Genomic DNA, 20190 nt, shown 5'->3' with positions numbered 1-20190 from the left:
AATTTTGAGAGGATGCAGTCCATCATACTGATGGTTAATACTGCACCGTATTGAGCTGCCTCTTGGTATTGCATCTTGACCTGAGGAATTATTTTCTTTATAAAAGTACACTTGCTCGGCCCAGATAACCAATAATATTGGATAATTTTGAAGATGGATAGTTGCTCCCTTTATTCCACCTCTCTACACCTCCATGGAGCCCCATAGAGCCCTGCTACCTGATGAAATCTCTCCACACTGACCTCTTGGTCAACTCTCAATTGGAGGTGGTCATTCAAGAGTGAGTTTCCACTTGGGCCGGCAGGACCATAAATCAGCTATTTCTTTTCTCTTAGGCAGCTTTAGGCCCATCTGTGTCAGCAGGCAGCAGGACCCATGGATCAGTTGGGCTGCCATTCTAACTGCTCCTTTCTCCTCCCAGCCGTGGACTCACACATTCTGGTCTCCCATCGATTGGGATTTAGTTTTTCAGATTTAAGGGTTCTCATTTTTGACAGCTTAATATTACCTAGGCCTCACCTTTTTATGGCCACTTTGTCGTCCATGGAGTTTTAAGTGCCTCTAAAAAGGGTTGATGTTTATGTCTTTCTGCAGCACAAGCAGCCTCAACATAGCTCTAGATTGTGTATTGATTTGAGCTTTGAAACCCTGCCATGTATTTATGTTTGGATTTTAAATAGTATGTTGGTTTTGGCAACTGCATCGTTTATGTGTATAATAAGAAAAAGTGCATAAATTACCTGAATGAAAGAAGCAGGAGGTTAATACACTAAATTATCAGAAGTATGTGGACACCTGCTCATCAAATATCTCATTCCAAAATCATGGGCATTTAGTTGGTCCCGCCTTTGCTGCTTTATCAGCCTCCACTCTTCTTGGAAGGCTTTCTACTAGATGTTGGAACATTACTGTGAGGGATTGCTTCCATTCAGCAGCAAGAGCATTAGTAAGGTTAGGCACTGATGTTGGGCGATTAGACCTAGCTCACAGTCGTAGTTCCAATTCATCCCAAAGGTATTCAATGGGGTTGAGGTCGGGGCTCTATGCAGGCCAGTCAAGTTCTTCAACCGATCTCGACAAAACATTTCTGTATAGACGTCGCTTTGTGCACGGGGCATAGTCATGCTGAATCAGGAAAGTGCTTTCCCTAAACTGTTTCCACAAAGTTGGAAGCACAGAATCGTCTAGAATGTCATTGTATGCTGTAGCATTAATATTTCCCTTCACTGGAACTAAGGGGCCTAGCCTGAACCATGAAAACAACCACAGAACATTATTCCTCCTCCACCAAACTATACAGTGGGCGCTATGTATTGTGGTAGATAGCGTCCTCCTGGCATCCGCCAAACCCAGATTTATCTGACGGACTGCCAGATGGTGAAGTGTGATTCATCACTCCAGAGAACACGTTTCCACTGCTCCAAAGTCCAAAGACGACGAGCTTTACACCACTCCAGTCGACCTATGGCATTGCGCATGGTGGTCTTAAGCTCGTGTGAGGCTGTTTGGCAAAAGGAAACCCATTTCATGAAGCTCCAGGCGAACAGTTATTGTGCTGACATTGCTTCTTAAAATAATGTGGTGATCCTAACTGACCTAAAACAGGGAATTTTTACTAGGATTAAATGTCAGGAATTGTGAAAAACTGAGTTTAAATGTATTTGGCTAAGGAGTATGCAAACTTGCGACTTCAACTATATATATATATATATATATATATATATATATATATACTGTATCAGTGTCACACCTTTCTGTCTAGGCCCCTCCAGGATTCATGTCGAACATGTGCTTTGTGGCTAAACCCATAAAGTGTGTGTGTGATATCAGCGGATGATCCCACCAGCCGAGTTCCTGCTAGCGCTTCTGTGCACAGGAACACATGGCTGAAGGTGTTAAATTCTACTGGTGCACGTGACTGAGCAGCTTGTGCTCTCTCACAATACAGTCTTAGAAATAAAGGTGCTTTTAGAAGCCTTTTAGGTTCCAGGTAGAACCCTTTTTGGATCCTGGCTGAACCATTTTGGGTTCCATGTAGAACTAATTCTACAGAAGGTTCTACATGCAACCAAAAAGGGTTCTACCTGGATCCAAATAGGGTTCTACCTGGATCCAAAAAGTGTTCTCCTATTGGGACAGCCACAGAGCCCTTTTGGAACCCTTTTTTTCTAAGAGTGTACAAAAAACAAACATTTCCAATTTCACTGTGTGAAAACATATCTTTGCACAGTTAATGACTAGAGCTCTGAGAGATTACTATCAGATAGTTACAGATTGTGTAAGGACATTCATTTGATAACAGCAATACAAAAAGCACTATATTTTTGCAACTGTCTGCAGGCACTGCTATTACAAAATTGTGTAAAAGTTATACTGTTAATAAATCAATAACATTATTGTCCCCGCTGTGGTTGTGATGCTGTGTTGGAACTGTAGAAGAAAACAAGTTACCACCGGTTTAGTATTGCCCTGACCCATCTCTCTGTGTCTCTGTGTCCAGTGTTCAGCACCATTGGCAATATTTCAACACCATGGACAGCTCATCTTGTACTCCCCACCTGGTTCAATCAACCAAATGCTGCAACGTGCAATTTCTGCCTTGCCCTTTATGAGAAGGCGGTAGTCGGCCTGAATGCCAGGGCAATTTATATATGTAATTTTTGTTTTTACAGAAATTACGATAGCCTCTCATTATTCTTTGAGGAAACAGAATAATTATTAGGTTCCTCTGTATATACTTGTACAGTATATAGAGCGATGTTGTTGCTTCACTGAATATTGGCCTGGGCCACCACAATCCTGCTACTACATGCAACCCAGCCATTATTGTGGGGTGCATTCAACGTAAACTACAGTTGTATTGATGGATTTCTCCAGATACGCGGAAGTGCTCTATTTTTTTACTAGTCTAGGTATTTGCATAATGTGTTCCAGTATTCATAAAAATGTTATGAAATCCAGTTGTCTACTTGAGAGATGAGGTAGGTAATACATCATGCATTTGTGCGATTTTCTCCAAATGAAACCAGTGATTAAATTTAAGTGTTGGAAGATATCAAGGGCAATATGCAGAACATTATTCCTATTTATTAATTTTTAAATGAGCTTGTCGATCTCCTACAAAATAATCTACTGCACCAGCAGTCCTGTTTGACAACACTGCGGATATATTTGCCCAGAACAGACATAAAACCAATTCTAAGTAAGGCACAGCCAGAGCCGTAAAAAGCTGCATTTTAAGAATTTGGATTTTTACAATCAATACAGTTTTCTGTCAAGGCATAGTTTGAACAGACACACTAAGCTAGCCAGAACGAAAAAAACTGTATATGAAAAAATGGAGATGACTAGCGACATTAGCTACACTGTAGAGGAGTCATAGGTTGATCTGAACAAAGCTGGAGCACAAAGCAGAGGATTAACAGTTACGGTCTTAACACAACCATGCGGCCCCTTTTAATACAAGGGACATGGGCGAGCCTACGATGAGTAAAAAGAGGTGGATTTCCAGTTTAGGGGTTTTCATGTTTTATGCGGTACTAAAATGAGTCGGTGTAATTTAATGCCCCATTCAATGTAATGCACTTTATTGCACCAGTGGATTAAATAATGATTATTTTGCGAATTTGTGGCTACACAATGGTCTATTAATCTTTGATGAAACTGTATCTTGTGAGGCGAAGCGGGGCATCACAACGAGCGGCGAGTGTTAGCGAGGAGTCGTGAACGCTTGGCCGCCGCCCGCACTAGCTCATCCATCAACATACCAAAAACTCTGGGAGAAAGAGCGAGACAGCAAAGTCACGGGCACAGGACACTTTTCTGCATTCATGGGCCACTTTTTAGCATTCATGGAAGCCTGAGTCCTGCCACAGTGTATGTATGTTATACGTGAGGGAAATACCTTAGCCTATGATGCAATCAGATTAGCTGGTATTCAAGGTCCTATTTATTTAGTGGCAGAGTGAGTCAGAGGGCTTACTGTGAATTATGTGCACTGACGGAGCATGAAGTTAGAGGTTATCAAACAGTGGCAAAATAATTCTGATATTTGCCTCCATTTTATTAAGTAAATCTTTAGTTAAACTCCTTGATGTGCTGCCTCTCTGGCTTCTGATGGTTTGCTGTGCTACCAAAACAATATCCAGGACTCATTTAGCTATTACACTGGAAGGAGACTAAGTGTTTCAGGGTGGCATCATTTTAGCATAAAAATAAGTTGTTTTACCCAAAGTGCAATAAATTTTTTTATAGACTCATTTTATTACACAGATTTTTTTCATTTTGATTTGTGGTAGAGGAGACCATAAGATGGGGCAATTATGACTGAATAAGAGTGAGAGATGGGAAATAAGAAGTTTGCAGAGAGAGAGAGAAATGGATGTGGGACAGAGAGGGTGGTTTGCTAGAGAGAATGAGGCAGTGAGAGTGAGTCAGAGAGAGCGACAGAGAAAATAATGAAGAGAGGAAGAAAGAGAGAGAGTCCTCTGACTGGCTGAGCAGTGTCTGTGTGAGTCCTGCGGTCTGGGCAGTGATTCTGTAATATCTAAAGGAGAATGAGTGGCCCTGGTCCTAGGAGGGAGAATAAGGGGGTTGAAAAACTGTGTTATTTTGCACTCGGCCGCTGGCACTGCCTCTGTCAGCGAGCGGCGTCGATCCGTGAACTCGCCATCTGGATTCCCCCACAAATCACATTACATTTTAGGGCCCAGGAATACATCAAGCTAAATGAATATTGGCTCCGGGGGCCGCAGACAGGCCTGATGGTAAAAGAGCCCTTTGCAATCCAACTCTTTGTGGTCAGATATGATCCATCCATCCATCCCTCTCTTCCTTTCTCATCCACCCCTGTTCGGCACTGGGACTGATGAGGACGACAGTTGTGAATGGAGTATTCTGTCACAGAGTGAATACAAAGCAAAGTTACACGGTGGGATTAAATGTCGTGAGAATACTGAGACACAGAGCGGAGTAGCAAGATACAACATGAACTCATAGAAATCTGTGTATGCCTATACACTACTGACATAGACCTCGGGTCGAAACGTGGCACTCAATAAAACTACGGGAGCATTCAACAGTGTGCATTTATCGATCTTTCTTTTCTCTCATAGAGGAAGGTTGCATTGTACTGTTTTAACCTTACCTATAGATGGACATGGTTTCATTTATTTGTCAAGTTACACGAAAGGAAAGGTATTATAAGGAAAGCTAACCACAGGTAGGTTTAATGCTTTACAATATTTATTAGCAAATTATGAACTTTGATAAATGGCACTGTGTGATTAAGCTTAATGTATTTTGAAGCCACCCACCAGTTTTCAGTTTATCTTTTATTTAGTGTATTTAATGAACGGCATACTCATATTGATTCTCCAGCTGTTTATTTGCTGTTAAGATTTTGTTAGATACAAGAATGTATAAAAATAGATGGCTGCACTGAGCAAAATAAAAAACATATTAGCATTTTATTTCATACCGTGTCTTTTTGCTGATTTTAAAGCCCAGTTTTCATATTTGGGTAAAACGCAAGTAAATCAATCAAATCAAAGTTTATTGGTCGCGTACACAGATTTGCAGGCGTTACCGCAGGTCCCCAAAAAAACATGTTATTTGTCACATGCGCCGAATAGGACAGGTGTAGACCGTACAGTGAAATGCTTACTTACAAGCCCTTAACCAACAATGCTTTAAGAAGCTTTAAGAAAAAAAGTGCTATGTAAAAAGATTGATAAAAGTAACAAATAATTAAACAGCAGCAGTAAAATAATAATAGCGAGGCTATATACAGGGGGTACCTGTACAGAGTCAATGTGCGGGGGCACCGGTTAGTCAAGGTAATTGAGGTAATATGTACATGTAGGTAGAGTTAAAGTGACAATGCATAGATAATATACAGAGAGTAGCAGCAGCGTAAAAGAGGGGTCTGGGTAGCCCTTTGATTAGCTGTTCAGGAGTCTTATGGCTTGGGGGTAGAAGCTGTTAAGAAGCCTTTTGGACTTGGCACTCCGGTACCGCTTGCCGTGCGTTAGAAGAGTCTATGACTAGGATGGCTGGAGTCTTAGACAATTTTTAGGGCCTGGATGGAAGATTGGCCCCAGTGATGTACTGGGCTGTACGCACTACCGTCTGTAGTGCCATGCGGTCAGAGACTGAGCAGTTGCCATCCATGCAGTGATGCAACCAGTCAGGATGCTTTCGATGGAGCAGCTGTAGAACATTTTGAGGATCTGAGAACCCATGCTAAATCTTTTCAGTCTCCTGAGGGAGAATAGGCTTTGTCGTGCCCTCTTCAAGACTTTCTTAGTGTGTGGACCGTGATAGTTTGCTGGTGATGTGGACACCAAGGAACTTGAAGCTCTCAAGGTGAAGTATAATCCAAGTATGGAAACATAATTAGTTCAATCACTCAGTAGCACATTAACAACACATTTTTTTTCAGAGGCGCTGTTTGCATTAAAGTCAAAGCTATTACGAATATATTGCCTTGACAAGATGCAGTTTTATTTGAGGAAGAAAAATCTATTAAGTTATTTTCTAATACATTGGCTTGTATTTTCAGTGTGAAGAGGTACTTTCCATCCAACCATCTCCAGATTACCAAGGCTAGGTCACCGCTAACATAAGAGAGGCAATTATCCATTCAGTGTGTTGCCAAACTGTTTACGCACACACACACACACACACACACACACACACACACACACACACACGAGGAGCAAGTAATACATGACTGCTGTGTTAAATAAACCAAGACACAACAGGACAGCAGGCATCAATCACTGTTCCATTTTGTCACATCATGAATAGCCCTCCAGAGAAAGTCAGCTCAAAGTCAAACAAGGGCAAACTTTTAAACCAACTTCATCAATATGCGTTCATGTACAGAATCTCACATGACAAACTGCAGCCTGAAAACCCCATCAGTGACATTGAGGCATACTGTATTGGTTTAAAGGTATAGACACACAAAAAAGTATGATAAGGTACATGAAAGTTCAAGAAGGCATTTCTGCCCAAAAAAACAACAACATTTTGATGAGGAAAAGAAAGTTAAGGTTCAAGCGGTTCTCCTGTGAAGTAGTGACCCGCGACATACACCTAGTTTCCTGAAACGGGTCACATATTATGGCAAGAACAGCTCAAATAAGCAAAGAGAAACGACAGTCCATTATTTTAAGAACATTTCAATAACTTAAAAAGTTTCTTCAAGTGCAGTCGCAAAAACCACCAAGTGCTATGATGAAACTGGCTCTCTTGAGGACCTTCGCAGGAAAGGAAGACCCAGAGTTACCTCTGCTGCAGAGGATAAGTTCATTAGTTACCAGCCTCAGAAAGCGGCAATTAACTGCCCCTCATTTTGCAGCCCAAATAAATGCTTCACAGAGTTCAAGTAACAGACACATCTCAACATCAACTGTTCAGAGGAGACTGCGTGAATCAGGCCTTCATGGTTGAATTGTTGCCAAGACACCACTACTAAAGGACACCAACAAGAAGAAGAGACTTGCTTGGGACATTAGACCAGTGGAAATCTGTCCTTTGGTCTGATGAGTCCAAATTTGTTGTGTCTTTGTAAAACAAAGAGTATGTGAACGGATGATCTCCACATGTGATCTCCCCGGCCAGGAACGACTCCAACACCATCATTACGTTTGCAGATGACACAACAGTGGTAGGTCTGGTCACGATAACGATGAGACAGCCTATAGGGAGGAGGTCAGAGACCTGGCCGGGTGGTGCCAGAATAACAACCTATCCCTCAACATAACCAAGACTAAGGAGATGATTGTGGACGACAGGAAGAGGAGGACCGAGCACGCCCCCATTCTCATCGACGGGGCTCTAGTGGAGCAGGTTGAGAGCATCAAGTTCCTTGGTGTCCACATCACCAACAAACTAGAATGGTTCAAACACACCAAGACAGTCGTGAAGAGAGCACGACAAAGCCTTTTCCCTGTCAGGAAACTAAAAAGATTTGGCATGGGTCCTCAGATTCTCAAAAGGTTCTACAGCTGCAACATCGAGAGAATCCTGACTGGTTGCATCACTGCCTGGTACAGCAATTGCTCTGCCTCTGACCGCAAGGCACTACAGAGGGTAGTGCGTATGGACCAGTACATCACTGGGGCAAAGCTGCCTGCCATCCAGGACCTCTACACCAGGCAGTGTCAGAGGAAAGCCTAAAAATTGTCAAAAACCCCAGCCACTCCAGTCTTAGACTTCTCTCTACTACCGCATGGCAAGCCGTACCGGAGTGCCAAGTCTAGGACAAACATTTTTTACCCCCAAGTCATAAGACTCCTGAACAGGTAATCAAATGGCTACCCTGACTATTTGCATTGTGTACCCCCCCCAACCCCTCTTTTACGCTATTGCTACTCTCTGTTTATCATATATGCATAGTCACTTTAACTATACATTCATGTACATACTACCTCAATTGGCCCAACTTTGCGGGCTATCTGTATTGTGTCCCACCACCCGCCAACCCCTCTTTTACGCTACTGTGTTAGTGTTCAAATACTGGAGAGTTGAGACCAAATCACGGACGCTGGACAGAGTGGATTTCAGTTGGAACAAAAGACAGTTTTAATGAGTCAGAGATATCTTGTCCCGCAGTTTTACGTGCACGGACCTAGTTCACATAACTCGGCAAGGAGCCAGGTGAAAAAGAGGCCTATACAATGGTTACATACATTTTTATACATAGAATAAAGTAGGTGGAGTCTTGTCGTTTCGGTCTTCTTGACTGGTCGGAGGGTTGGAGGCGGGCCTTGCTCTAGCCAGAGCGGGCCCCATTGGTGCACAGCAAAAGTTCTTTGCTCTTGGGACCGGCCAGTTAGAGGGAGATGAGATGTGTGTTTATATAAGGAAGAGGGGGTCAGTCTTATGGCTGGGTGTATGTGTTCTTACGACGGAATGTCTTTGTTTATATGAGCTATGTGTATGAATATTTATATAACAAATCCCCCTCTTCACATCTATTAGACGTGAAAACTATAGCAGAAAGGTGGCGGTTGCAATCGTGGGTATACATAAGGTGGTGCTCCTAACCTTGTCTGGTTTGCATGGTGGGTCTGTAGGTGTAGTGCTACGTTTGGGACGGGAGTGATTGGAGGGAGTGATATCAGGAAAGGAGTTAGGGACATGTGTAGGGGTTGGTGTATGTGATGTGGCAGGGTGAAATAGTTGTTCAATTAACCATGTGAAAGTCCTAGGGTTACTCCAAATATCAGTAGGAATATCACAAATAAGGGACCAGATATCCCCAGCCTCACCCAGAGAGGGAAAAATTTCCCTCTAACTGGGCGAGGTTCCCTTCTCAGGGGAGGCGGAGTTTGATGCCGCATCACCTGAGGAAGGAGTGTCTTCATTTGGAATCGAATTTAGGCCGCTCAAATCAGCTCTGACTTCAGTCAGTGTTCTAGAAGGAATTGGGGCTGGGGTGCAATGTGTAAGGCGGTGCCAAGGTGTGCCTGATTTACCTTTGACCTGGACTGAGTGTGAAGTAACCTCCTTCACTTCGTACGGTCCAGTCCACCTGGGTTCCAGCCACTTTCTCTTGTGGACTGTAACCCTCACCCCGTCACCAACCTTTACCTTCAGTAGTGGCGTGTCCCCCGGCAGCTCCCCCTCCTGGACCTTGTGAACCTGGGTAGAGAGTGCTGCAGAGAGAACCGTCAGTTTTTTCACATAATTAGACATTACAATTTGTTGTACATCAAGGGCGGGCATATGACCTCCCTCCCTTGGTGGACCATGCATGACTCTACCAGTCATTATCCCATGAGGCACATACATTAGCTATCTTAGCTTTTGCTTTTGGTTTGACGTTCCACCAGATTTTGGGATTGGGGCCTGTACTTAGATCCAAATCTGTGGGTTACGCCAAATCTTTCTTCCACCTGTCTCAGGTGTTTGTTAAACGTGAGCCATTTGTCAAATTTGATTTGTCTTGGGATGCCATACCTGGGTATTAGTTCGGTTTGTAGCCACTTAAAGACTGACCTAGCATCCTCCCCTTTTGTTATTATTGCCTCTACCCATTTGGAGAACCTATCTACTATGACTAGGAGATAGAGTTTGCCTTTAGATAAATTTTCGGGGCCCATGTCGGTGTAGTCTATACTAATATCCTGAAAACATGCATTAGGTATTACGTATGAGCCCATTGGTGTTTGATATGGTGTCTTTGGGTTGTGTCTGTCACAACCATTGCATTCGTCACAAAATAAATCATCGTCATAAAATAAGTCAGTCATATTTTTTATGTGAGGGTGCCACCAGATGTGCGAGGCCTTTTTGGAGGGTCTTTATTTTGCCTTCGTGTGTGGGGCCATGTGTTTCTCATAAAAGTTCTGGGTCCATCAGTGTGGCCTGCTTCATGGGCATGGGCTGTATAGATATTCAGTCTTTCCTTTTCCTCTGATGAGGACCTGCGTCAATCCGATGATTTCAGCTAATTTGGCCGATGCTGGTTGAGGGTTGATGGCTGATTGAAGGGTGACATGTGAACCGTCTGGGAGTTGCTGTTTCCTTCTTCTGCCGTGGGTGGTGGGCATTTTTATGACCAGGGGATGGTGTTCCCAGTCATTCCCTGGAACTGCGGTTGGTTGTATGCGGGTTGCTGATGCATGGGTGTGGGTCCTGGTTGCTGATGTTCGTACTGTTGAGGTCTATTTCCACCCCTTTCCTTCCCATATGAACCTCTCGTAGAGTTCCACTGGCGTTGTTGTGGTGTGAGTGGGTATGGACACTCTCGTGAGTAGTGCCCTGGAGTTCTACAGTTGAAACAAACCCCTCTTTTTGGATGGCCTGGTATCCATTGCGGCTGGTATGCAAATTGTGGTTGCGGGGGATACCAAGGCCCCGGGTTGGCTGGTTGAGGACCGGCCTGCTGTTGAATCATCTGGGAGATAGTCTGGGCCACTATTTGAGAGATGTCTGTTTTGGTGCCTGTCTCCTTTGTTTCTTCCGCCACCATCTGTTTCTTAGGTTTTTCTCCTTGTTGTGCTTCCTTCAATTGGAGTTTCAGGAGTTGTACCTGGAGGGACTGCACCTGGCTCTCAGCACCCCCTCTTTCCTTGTTGTGCTGGGTCACATGGTGGTGCACATGAGTGTTGAATTGGGTCAGAGGAAGTGCAATCAACCCTACCGTTCCTCTGAGTTTGGTTTTAACATCTCCGGGACACCCGTTGACCACCATTTCCTTCCACATGCTGAGTGTGGTATCAGTGTGATCGAATGGTTCTTCGTGGACCGATCTCCATGTGGTCTTAGCCCTGTCCAGGTATGCTGCAGGTTGCTCACCCGGGTTGATTGTAAAGGAGGATAAGGTGGCATGGTTTCTTTCTGTAGGGTATGCTCTCCGTAGAACTTCCCATAATCTGGTACGGAAGTGGTCTATGGGCAGTGTTGGGGCCCGCCATCCAAGGTCAGCTGCTGTCATGAGGGCCTCCATGGTTCCGTGGTCGGTGGCTCTTGCTAGAAGTGCTTTCATGTCTCCTAGGCAGAGTTGCAGGCCTGACGTAAGTGTCTGCAGTTGAAGTAGCCACGCTGAAGCTCCTCCATGTAGGCTAGGCATCTGTCCCATCAGTGTTGTTAAATCAGTCATTTTCCAGGGCTGGTACTCCACAGTGTGTGCATCACCTGGTGTCGGTCGCAGGGGGTACTGTCCTGCCATCTCCTGCTCTCGCTCTCTTCTATCAGCAATTCTGGAGGACCGACGGAGTGTTTCGGACCCCATTGATTCGGTAACTTTGGTTACTGTTCCTCTCATTATGCCTTCCACACGGTAGGCTCCCTCTCTGTTGTTATCTTGGTTAGCTATTAGCTCCCTGAGTTCCTTAGCTCGAGCTATTGATGATTTCAGCAGCTCCTGCATCTTAGTCACGTTTGGAGCTCCCATCGGAGCTGGGGTGAGCACCATGTCAATTTCTTCTTCGTTTTCGATATCCATGTTCTGATGACAGTCCTCCCTATCCGTCTGATAGAAGTGGTTTGAATCTAATCTTGTTTGTAGGTGTCCTCTGGTTTCAGAGGTGAGAGAGTTCACAGAGGAGCATTGCGGCCTCCGTTCCTGGGGGAGGTCTCCTGCTCCTGGAATCCCAGTTTCGAACTGTTCACATACCATATGGCCAGCCGTTATCCCCAGGGTAATTTCCCCTTTTAACTCCCCTTGGTCTATTCTCAGAACTGGAGCCTGTATTGTGGGAGGTGCCCTGGGCAGGAATGGGTTGTGTGACGGGCTCCGGTGATTTTGTCCCTTTGAGTATGGCTGGGGCTGAACTGCCTCCATTGTCAATTGTGGATATAGTGAGGGAGAAACGGCCACAGGGGGAGCCGTGGGCAAGTTCTCAGGCGGAGCTTTAACATCCCCCGACGCCACAATAGCCACGCACATCATGTCTGGTGTGTTTTTGGGTAGCACCCTCCTACTCTCCTGTATGGCCCATGTACCTATCTTGAGCTCCCCCTCCGCTCTCTCTCTCTCTCTTGTACCTACTTTTTTGAACCTGTGTATCTTGTTTCTCTCCGCCTCACTCGCTTTTGCATGCTCTACTGCGTCCTCTAATTCTGTCTGCATATCTTGGAGTTTCCCCCCTGTAGGTGGTCCTCCGCTAAAATAACCTGCTTGTGTCCATCTTATCCGTAATCCTTTCCACACTTTCTCCACTTTCCCATACTGTTCTTTACCTCCCGCTCTATCAATCATACTCTGATCTAAATATTCATTGAATTTTAGTTTGGGCGTTGTAGCTGCAGACATTTTATCTAGTTTGTCTGATAATGTGTATAATGCGTTATTTAGGTATATTCAATCCTTACTATGTGGTGTTTATTTCTATCGTTGTATGCTTAGATATACTGCTGTACTGGCAATGGCTTATCTCTTCTACCCCCACCCTCGCATACCAAGGGGGTTATCAGTATGTGACGCCCGCCACGTGTCTGTTTCTCCCGTATTTTATTTGAATTTGTTCAGCGATTCGTTTAGGTATTTTCTAAAAATGATTTGGCGATTTCCTTTTGGAACAATATATCAGTGAATATATGCGGTTCTATAACAATTTTCAGAGTAATTCTAGCTCTTTAGGAAATATAGATAGAATTTCTAGACAACTAAGAGTTGTTCAGTGAATTATTTAAATACTTTCTGTAAACAATTCAGTAAATTCCTTTATGAACTTATATCAGTAAATTCGAGCGATTCTATAGCAATTGTCAGAATAATTCTATATCTTTAGGAAATATGGATAGAATAGAAAAACCCAAAAATCAGTGTGTAGCTTTTAGCGTCTGTCAAACAAAGTCTGTACTAAGCTCGGCGGCTTATTTAAATACTTTCTAGAAACAATTCAGTAAGTTCCTTTATGAACTTATATCAGTAAATTCCAGCGATTCTATAGCAATTGTCAGAATAATTTTAAACTTTAGGCAATATCAACAGGAATGAAAAAAACGAAAATCAGTATTCCAGCCCGGCTGCTGTCAATCAAAATTGTACGGCCATTCGATACTAAGGTGGCTTTGTGTGCCTAATAGCCCAGTTACGTATCCCAACCTACTTCGCGACAAACGTTTCTTTCAATTTAATTTCCCCCATCTCCAAATCATGGAATGTCAACTCTGGTTCATATTATGTTTATTGTTTGATGTGCAATAGCCACATCATTCCCGATCTCTGTCTTGTGGAAGGCCAAACTTACATATCCTATATCTATTCGACTACACCTCTAACATAACCAATTAAACAGTTTACAACTTATTCAATAGGATCTTTTACATGCAGATTCAGTCGATCTATTAATTAACTAAATCTCTAAACACAACCAATTAAACAGTTTAGAACCTATTCAATAGGAACTTTTACGTGCATACTACACTTCTAAGCCACAACCAATTAAACAGTAAGCACTTATTTAATAGGATCTTTTACATGCATACTACACTTCTAATAATAGGCCAATTGATAAAAAATAAAAATACAAATAAAAATAAAAACGAGCAAAACAAGATCTCCCCGATCAATGTCTTAGGTTCTTATGTAAGAATTTGGGCACCGATTCATACTCACGCCCAGTACTTTCTGATCAAAATTTGGTTTAGGCTATAATACAATATGCAGATTTCGATATAACGGGCTCTGCTCACCTTTATATAGAGCGCTCCGATCAGATTTCCTGAGGCAAGATGAATGGCTGGGGAAGTCACTCTTCCGTCTGATTTTTTAGCCGTGATCAGTCTCGTCCTCTCACACTAACTTATAATAGATCGAATTCAAGAACAACCAAACTCTGCTACCAATTTGTTAGTGTTCAAATACTGGAGAGTTGAGACCAAATCACGGACGCTGGACAGAGTGGATTTCAGTTGTAACAAAAGACAGTTTTAATGAGTCAGAGATATCTTGTCCCGCAGTTTTACGTGCACGGACCTAGTTCACATAACTCGGCAAGGAGCCAGGTGAAAAAGAGGCCTATACAATGGTTACATACATTTTTATACATAGAATAAAGTAGGTGGAGTCTTGTCGTTTCGGTCTTCTTGACTGGTCGGAGGGTTGGAGGCGGGCCTTGCTCTAGCCAGAGCGGGCCCCATTGGTGCACAGCAAAAGTTCTTTGCTCTTGGGACCGGCCAGTTAGAGGGAGATGAGATGTGTGTTTATATAAGGAAGAGGGGGTCAGTCTTATGGCTGGGTGTATGTGTTCTTACGACGGAATGTCTTTGTTTATATGAGCTATGTGTATGAATATTTATATAACAACTGCTACTCTTTGTTCATCATATATGCATAGTCACTTTAACCATATCTACATGTACATACTACCTCAATCAGCCTGACTAACCGGTATCTGTATGTAGCCTCAATACTTTTATAGCCTCGCAACTGTATATAGCCTCGCTACTGTTATTTTTCACTGTCTTTTTTCTGTTGTTTGTATTTCTTTACTTATCTATTGTTCACCTAATACCTTTTTTGCACTACTGGTTAGAGCCTGTAAGTAAGCATTTCACTGTAAGGTTTCACTGTAACCTGTTGTATTCGGCGCACGTGACGAATAAACTTTGATTTGATTTTTGTGGTTCCCACCGTGAAGCATGGAGTAGGGGGTGTGATGGTGTGGTGGTGCTTTGCTGGTGACACTGTCTGTGATTGATTTAGAATTCAAGGCACACTTAACCAGCATGGCTACCACAGCATTCTGCAGCGATACATCATCCCACCTGGTTTGTGCTTAGTGGGAGTATCATTTGTTTTCAACAGGACAATGACCCAACACACCTCCAGGCTGTGTATTGGCTGTTTGACCAAGAAGGAGTGCTTCTTCAGATGACCTGGCCTCCACAATCATCAGACCTCAACCCAATTGAGATGGTTTGGGATGAGTTGGACCATAGAGTGAAGGAAAAGCAGCCAACAAGTGCTCAGCATACGTGGGAACTCCTTCAAAACCATTGGAAAAGCATTCCTTCTGAAGCTGGTTGAGAGAATGGCAAGACTGTGCAAAGTTGTCATCAAGGCAAAGGGTGGCTACTTTGAAGAATCTCAAATATAAAATATATTTTGATTTATTTAACACTTTTTTTGGTTACTACATGATTCTATATGTGTTATTTCCTAGCTTTTATGTCTTCACTATTATTCTACAATGTAGAAAAGTTCAAATAAAGAAAGACCCTTGAATGAGTAGGTGTGTCCGATCTTTTGACTGCTACTGAATATAGATTTTGAACCTGTATCTCAACGTTTCTACACTGACACAGATGTACAGGTTAAACTTTCAGTTCAAATGCAATTTCATACCAACCTCCCTTTTCAAAACAGCATAACTGTGTTTTAGACATATTTCTTATGAACCATTTCCCTTTGTGTTCCAGGTCTCCAGGTCATCTTTCCAGAGTACCTCCAGGAGAAGTTTGTCCAGTCAGCTCTGAGCTACATCATGTGTAACGGGGAGGGGGAGTACGTCTGCCGGAACAGCCAGTGTATCTGCATGTGTTCTGACGAGTACCCACAATGCAACTGTCCCATCACCGACATCCAGATCATGGAGAACACCCTGCTGGGACAGGCGGAGTCATGGGCAACCTCCTACAAGGACTTTGAGAACTCAGGTAAGCAGGGAAGGATATTTGATAGCAAATTCTAGATTACTGTAAGTCGTGTTAGTCTACTGTACAGTCTACTATAGTTTTGTTCGGCCATGTGTTCGTTTACAAACAATAGGGGTGTGGTAATCGAAGTTGCTGTTGAGTACCTGTAACAAATTAATTAACATTATGCTTAATTATTTTGTTATTTTACCCCTTAAACTATAAAGTTAAATAAAGTTTAAATAAAAATAAATAAAATAAAAACTATATTCAATTAAATTTCAATCATATGTATTTATAAAGCCCTTCTTACATCAGCTGTTGTCACAAAGTGCTGTACAGAAACCCAGCCTAAAACCCCAAACAGCAAGCAATGCAGGTGTAGAAGCACAGTGGTTAGGAAAAACTTCCTAGAAAGTCCGGAACCTAGGAGGAAACCTAGAGAGGAACAAGGCTATGAGTGGTGGCCAGTCCTCCTCTGGCTCTGTATGGTGGAGATTATACCAGAACATGGCCAAGATGTTCAAATGTTCATAGATGACCAGTAGGGTCAAATAATAATAATCACAGGGGTTGTAGAGGGTGCAACAGGTCAGCACCTCAGGAGTAAATGTCAGTTGGCTTTTCATAGCTGATCATTCAGAGTATCTCTACCACTCCTGCTGTCTCTAGAGAGTTGAAAACAGCAGGTCTGGGACAAGGTAGCATGTCCGGTGAACAGGTCAGGGTTCCATAGCTGCAGGCAGAACAGTTGACACTGGAGCAACAGCACGACCAGGTGGACTGGGGACAGCAAGGAAACATCATGCCAGGAAGTCCTGAGGCATGGTCTTAGGGCTCAGGTCCTACGAGAGAAAGAAAGAAAGAAAGAAAGAAAGGAGAGAGAGAGAGAGAAAAAATGAATTATGTCTGTGAGTATAACAGAACTCATATGGCAGGCAAAAACCTGAGAAAAATCCAACCAGGAAGTGAGAAGTGCAGTTTTTTAACTCTTTGCCATTCCAATATACAGTGTAAATGGGGTCATATTGCACTTCCTAAAGCTTCCACTAGATGTCAACCGTCTTTAGAACGTTGTTTCAGGCTTCTACTGTGAAGTGGGGGCGAATGAGAGGGGATTGAGCCAGGTGTCTGGCAGAGTGCCACAGGCTCTGAGGCACGGTCACGAGAGAGTTAGCTCTCGTTCCATTGCTTTTCTACAGACATAGGAATTCTCTGGTTGGAACATTATTGAACATTTATAATAAAAACATCCTAAAGATTGATTCTATATTTAGTTTGACAAGTTTCTACGGGCTGTAATATAACCTTTTGAACTTTTTGTCCGACGTTCGGCTGGATCTGAACGTGCGTTTGGATTTGTTTACCAAACGCACTAACAAAAGAAGCTATTTGGACATAAATTATGAACTTATCGAACAAATCAAACATTTATCGTGGAACTGAGATTCCTGGGAGTGCTTTCTGATGAAGATCATCAAAGGTAAGTGATTATTTATAATTCTATTTCTTACTAATGTTGACTAGACAATATGGCGGATATCTTTTTTGGCTGCTTTGTTGTCTGAACGCTGTACTCAGATTATTGCATGGTTTGCTTTTTCCGTAAAGATTTTTTGAAATCTGACACAGTGGTTGCATTAAGGAGAAGTATATCTCTAATTCCATGTATAACACTTGTATTTTCATCAACATTTATGATGAGTATTTCTCTGAATTGATGTGGCTCTCTGCACATCACCGCATGTTTAAGAACTACTGAACGTAAGGCGCCAATGTAAAATTAGATTTTTTTTATATAAATATGCACTTTATCGAGCAAAACATACATGTATTGTGTAACATGAAGTCCTATGAGTGTCATCTGATGCAGATCATCAAAGGTTATTGATTCATTTTATCTCTATTTGTGCTTTTTGTGACTCCTCTCTTTGGCTGGAAAAAATGGCTGTGTTTTTCTGTGAGTTGGTGGTGACCTAACATAATCGTTTGTGGTGCTTTTGATGTAAAGCATTTTTGAAATCAGACACTTTGGCTGGATTAATGAGAATTGTATCTTTAAAATGGTGTAAAATACTTGCATGCTTGAGGAATTGTAATTATGACATTTTTGTTGTTTTTAATTTGGCGCCCTGCACTTTCACAGGCTGTTGGCGACCGTCCCACATATCCCAGAGAGCTTAACCCCACCCACTTTGCAAAAGTACAGCTCCCACACCACTATATCTTCAACCACCAACTTACTATCCTGAGACAAGGCCGAGTATAGCCCACGAAGATCTCCCCCACGGCACGAAACCAAGGGGGGCGCCAACCCGGAAAGGAAGATCACATCAGTTACTCAACCTACTCAAGTGACGCACCCCTCCTAGGCATGGCATGGAAGAGCACCAATAAGCCAGTGACTCAGTCCCTGTAATAGGGTTTGAGGCAGAGAATCCCAGTGGAGACAGGGAACCGGCCAGGCAGAGACAGCAAGGGTGGTTCGTTGCAGTAGTCTAACGCCAAGGTCCACAGTTTATTTGAGACGACTGCACAACCATCAAGATTAATTGTCAGATTCAACAGAATATCCCTTTGTTTCTTGGGACCAAGAACTAGCATCTCTATTTTGTCCGAATTTAATAAGTAGAACATTTTCCGCCATCCACTTCCTTATGTCTGAAACACAGGCTTCTAGGCAGGCTAATTTTGGGGCTTCGCCATGTTTGATCGAAATATACAGCTGTGTGTTGTCCGCATAGCAGTGAAAGTTAACATTATGTTTCTGAATGACATCTTCAAGAGGTAAAATATAAATTGAAAACAATAGTGGTCCTAAAACGGAGCTTTGAGGAACCCCAAAATGTACAGTTGATTTTTCAGAGGAGTAGGGTCCAGTATGCAGCTTGAAGGTTTAGAGGCCATGATTATTTTCATAAATGTGTCAAGAGATATAAACTCAGCAAAAAAAAGAAACATCCCTTTTTCAGGACCCTGTCTTTCAAAGATAATGCGTAATAATCCAAATAACTTCACAGATCTTCATTGCAAAGGGTTTAAACACTGTTTCCCATGCTTGTTCAATGAACCATAAACAATTAATGAACATGCACCTGTGGAACGGTCGTTAAGACACTAACAGCTTACAGACTGTAGGCAGTTAAGGTCACAGTTATGAAAACTTAGTACAATAAAGAGGCCTTTCTACTGACTCTGAAAAACACAAAAAGAAAGATGCTGAGGGTCCCTGCTCCTCTGCGTGAAGGTGCCTTAGGCATGCTGCAAGGAGGCATGAGGACTGCAGATGTGGCCAGGGCAATAAATTGTAATGTCGTGTACTGTGAGACGCCTAAGACAGAGTTACAGGGAGACAGGACGGACAGCTGATTGTCCTCGCAGTGGCAGATCACATGTAACAACACCTGCACAGGATCGGTACATCCGAACATCACACCTGCGGGACAGGTACAGGATGGCAACAACAACTGCCCGAGTTACACCGGGAACGCACAATCCCTCCATCAGTGATCAGACTGTTCGCAATAGGCTGAGAGAGGCAGGACTGAGGGCTTGTAGGCCTGTCGTAAGGTAGGTCCTCACCAGACATCCCCAGCAACAACGTCGCCTATGGGCACAAACCCACCGTCGCTACACCAGACAGGACTGGCAAAAAGTGTTCTTCACTGACGAGTCACGATTTTGTCTCACCAGGGGTGATGGTCGGATTCACGTTTATTGTCAAAGGAATAAGTGTTACACCGAGGCCTGTACTCTGGAGCGGGATTGATTTGGAGGTGGAGGGTCCATCATGGTCTGGGGCTGTGTGTCACAGCGTCATCAGACTGAGCTTGTTGTCATGGCAGGCAATCTCAATGCTGTGCGTTACAGGGAAGACATCCTCCTCCCTCATGTGGTACCCTTTCTGCAGGCTCATTCTGACATGACCCTCCAGCATGACAATGCCACCAGCCATACTGCTCATTCTGTGCCTGATTTCCTGCAAGACAGGAATGTCAGTGTTCTGCCATGGCCAGCGAAGAGCCCGGATCTCAATCCCATGGAGCACGTCTGGGACCTATTGGATCGGAGGGTGAGGGTAAGGGCCAT

General features: G+C 43.2%; 1 protein-coding gene across 1 annotated transcript in view; it reads left to right on the top strand.

The window, feature by feature from the left end:
- The window catches only part of LOC139409952 (BMP/retinoic acid-inducible neural-specific protein 1-like), a 151561-nt gene that overhangs the window by 120819 nt on the left and 10552 nt on the right, over nucleotides 1-20190 (top strand). The window contains exon 6 of the mRNA XM_071155361.1: nucleotides 15886-16122. Coding sequence (XP_071011462.1) covers nucleotides 15886-16122 — 237 coding nt within the window. The remainder of the gene's footprint in view (nucleotides 1-15885; nucleotides 16123-20190) is intronic.

This window comes from Oncorhynchus clarkii, chromosome 5 (genome assembly GCF_045791955.1).
Source record: "Oncorhynchus clarkii lewisi isolate Uvic-CL-2024 chromosome 5, UVic_Ocla_1.0, whole genome shotgun sequence".
Classification (NCBI taxonomy): domain Eukaryota; kingdom Metazoa; phylum Chordata; class Actinopteri; order Salmoniformes; family Salmonidae; genus Oncorhynchus; species Oncorhynchus clarkii.
The sequence above is the reverse complement of the archived record's forward strand: the minus strand, read 5'-3'. Positions and strand labels throughout refer to the sequence as shown.